This window comes from Populus euphratica, unplaced genomic scaffold (assembly GCF_000495115.2).
Source record: "Populus euphratica unplaced genomic scaffold, PopEup_1.0 scaffold62.1, whole genome shotgun sequence".
Classification (NCBI taxonomy): Eukaryota; Viridiplantae; Streptophyta; class Magnoliopsida; order Malpighiales; family Salicaceae; genus Populus; species Populus euphratica.
In genome coordinates this window covers 731,283-735,024 of record NW_011499939.1, presented here as the reverse complement: position 1 = coordinate 735,024, position 3,742 = coordinate 731,283, and the positions used below count along the sequence as shown (strand labels likewise).

The following is a 3,742-nucleotide window of genomic DNA, read 5'->3' as shown; positions in this document are numbered from 1 at the left end:
ATAGTAAAAAGGAGAGGAAAGGAATTAACAGCGTTGAGTTTTTATTTTTTATTTTTGAATAGTCACAACCATGCTTATCAACCTTCCCTGCTCACAAATCATATGTAATATATTCTTCATGAAGTAAAATTCTCTTTTTTAAATTTAAAATTAATCATAGTCCTAACAATCAATGCTACAACATCAGGTGAAGAACCATGGGATTCCAGAAATGAAGATCAACAACATGCTGGACACGGCAAGAGAGTTCTTCCACTTGCCGGATGAAGAAAGGTTGAAATTTCGCTCTACTGACCCGAACAGTGTCATCAGGCTGGTCACAGGCTTTGAAGATAGGACCCGGAACATCTTTGTCTCGAGGCAATCCTTGAAATTCCACTCGCATCCCGTTGAAGAATACAAGAGCCAATGGCCTTCAAATCCTCCTCCTTTCAGGTAAACAAGCTCTGACATCAATACAGTTATCTAGACCTAATTTTCTTTATTTAAAATTGTGCTGTATTCATTAATTTACAATATAATTTTTGACAGGGAAAATGTTGGAGAATATTGCGCAAGTGTGAGAGAGGTGGAGGTAGCAATACTCGAGGCCATATCAGAGAGCTTGGGCCTGGAAAGGGATTACATAGACAAGATATTAAAAGGACATTATGTGTCCATTAATTACTATCCAGCTTGTCGGGAATCAGAACTTGATGTTACTTATGGAGTTCGGACTCACACTGATCCAACTATAATCACTATTCTGATGCAAGATGATGTGCCTGGACTTCAGGTTATTAACGATGACAAGTGGATAAATGTTAATCCTCTTCCAAACGCCGTTGTTGTTCATGTTGGAGATATCCTGCAGGTGATCAATTAACAAATCCATCTATATAGTAACATAAAAACTTTCTTGAACGATATATAACTTATCTTTAACTGGTTAGGAAAAACATAAATTTATGGATTGATTCAGAAATGACTAGTTTTTCTTTCTTTTATTTGTTTCCAGGCACTTAGTAACTACAGATACAAGAGTTTGCTTCATCAAGCTATTGTGAACTGTGAGAAAGAGCGTGTATCCATTGCCAGTTATTGCTATCCATCGGATGATGCTATGATAGGACCGGCTAAGAAGTTGGTAGACAGGGATCATCCAGCAATCTATAAAGATTTCACTTACAGAGAATTCCACGAATCCATGTGGCGAGTAAAGTGTTCAACAGCTAAGCGATTAGACTTGTTCAAGGCTCGTGCTGATTAACTCCATTTTCTGCACCGCTCCTGCTGTTGGGATGCTCGAGACATATAGTAGCTTTACTCAATAAGAATTTCCAGCAGTTTTGCTGAACTATGACTTACAATAAATTTTATAAATGGCAGCTAAGATCTTTCTTCTTGATTGTTGAAAGTACTTTTACAGTGTTTATTATACATAAAAGCAGATATATAAAAATTCATTGGTGGAAGCAAGTTTATCGAAAAACTTTATGGTGCACTGTGTAATGTTTTATTAATTACTTTCATGAATTTATTTTAAAAAAATAAATAAATGTATGAAGAAAAGGAAAAATCAAATCCAAGACCCCAAAAAAATTATAATAATCTTTCACTTATTTCTATATTATAATATTAAATTTATATTTTTTAGGTAGAATAATTTAAAAATAATAGTAGGGGTGATTATTTTTTGTTCGGTTTGGTTTTTATTAAAAAAAATGACAACCGGTTCAAACCGTCCTGTTTGAGTTCAGTTTGGTTTTTTAGGACAAAAACCGATTCAAACCTGTTTGACTCGGTTTTTTCTGTTTGGCTCGGTTTGACTATATTTTAGCTCGGTTTTTTTTGCTGTTTGGCTTTGTTTTTTTTATTTTGTCTTGATTTTTCTAGTTTGGCTAGGTTTTTTTCAGGTTTTTTTGTTTCAATTTGGTTTTTTCAATTTCAGACTTATAAAACCGAAACTGAAACTAACCGGTCTATTTTTTTTTTTAATTTTAATCAGTTTTTTTATTTGATTTTTTTATTATTTTTTTTAGTTTTCTCAATTTATTCAGTTTTTTGATTTTTTACTCACCTCTAAGTAAAAGTAAAAACATGAGATTTAATTGACAAATCTCGAAAACTACTTCTAGAAATTCACGAAGAATATAACAAGGTTGTTTCTAGTGTTATTAAATCAATAATCAGGGATTGTTTTGATTTCTCGAATCACAACATCTCTCAACATTCCAAAAGAATCCTTCAATATTAATCCAAAGGCTTTTTATCTTCTTGAGTATGGGTACTGTTCAGATTATTATTTTTCGGCTCATAAAAGCTGTCTTTTCTTATTTTTTTCTCCTGGCATGCTGTATGTTTGAAAAAGACACTCTCTCTTGGCATCTCGTGAGGGCAAAGCTAAAAACTTACATCGCATGCTCTGATGCTAGTGGATGGTGAGGCTTTCGGCGAAGGAGACATAAAGGCACGTCGAGGAAGTCAGTAAATATATTGTGTGGTGGGGTAAAGTGCTCTCTCATGCTTAATACGCCACACAAACACACGTTATAAAAGAAAGCATGGTGGACCTGCAGGACATGGACACGAAGCTTCTTTTTTTTCTTTTTTCTTTTTTCTGAAACGTGTTTTAAACCCAAAATTAAAAAAATTATTTGTTTATCACAACCAGGCCAAGTATAAAATAATAAATATATCAATTACATAAAAAAATTACAAGAAAATAAAAATCAAGAAATTTTATATTTATCACCACTAGAGGACTCACTATAGTAAAAGAATTGGAAAGGATTTTAATTATACCATTTATACCGTGAAAGGGTTTTTTTTTTATTATGTTTATAAATAATTATCAGTTAGTTCTTGATTTCCTATGTCCCCCCCCCCCTCTTTACATAGAAGTGTCGGTATGCTGTCTTCATTAATATGATGTCGACATGGCACCGTACCCATAATGTTTTGGCGTGTAGTGACTCTGTTAAACTTTTTATTATAGTTATAAATCTCAATCTAGAATTAATCTGATTAAGGAATTGGATTTCAGCTTTTTATGATGAATTCGAGTACACCTAAATAAATTAAAAAATATATATTTAAGATTTTTTTATTTTTAAATAATAAAAAATTGGATAAAATTTTTTATCTTACAGATAGACCTAATAACACTACACACACACACACATATATATATATATGCGCGCGCTCCAACAAGTTATATTGTAGCTAATTAATCTTTCAAACACTTGTTTAAAAATCATTACATACCTTTTTATTAGATGATTTTAGTTAAATTTATCTTTCTATAATAAATTTCGCAAAATCAACTCTTGAATTTTCGATTTTAGGATTAAAAAAATCACTATGTTCATTAATTATGTTGATTTGACTAAAATCTGTTAGGCATCTGATTAAATAACCTTTTTTCATGCGGAATAAAATTGAGGGGGGAAAAAGAATTTAAATGTTCATCATAAAAAGTAAAAAAGACTTAAATAATGAAATAAATGCTCAAGCCCCACCATAAAAAAAAAAAAAAAACAAACACAAAAACTCTAAAATAAATATTGAGGTAAAATTCGAAATTCAAACCCTAACCTAACTTAAAATTCCCAAGTGAAGCGCTAATTGAAACTCGCCTCCACTGAAATTCACATAAACACGCGCCAACAAATTATCTTCGCCTCCACTAAAAATGACATAAACTCGCACTTTCTCAACCTCCACGCTCTTGCATCTACCTCGTTGAAAAACCAAACCTCCA

At 32.1% G+C, this 3,742-nt stretch overlaps 1 protein-coding gene across 1 annotated transcript; it reads left to right on the top strand.

The window, feature by feature from the left end:
• The first annotated feature begins 146 nt into the window (after positions 1-146).
• Positions 147-1,386, top strand: LOC105136830 (flavonol synthase/flavanone 3-hydroxylase-like). The gene is made up of 3 exons (XM_011042320.1): positions 147-435; positions 532-853; positions 998-1,386. Exons 1-3 carry the CDS (start codon positions 173-175, stop codon positions 1,247-1,249), a joined length of 837 nt encoding a protein of 278 aa, XP_011040622.1. The 5' UTR covers positions 147-172; the 3' UTR covers positions 1,250-1,386.
• Positions 1,387-3,742: the final 2,356 nt, after the last annotated feature.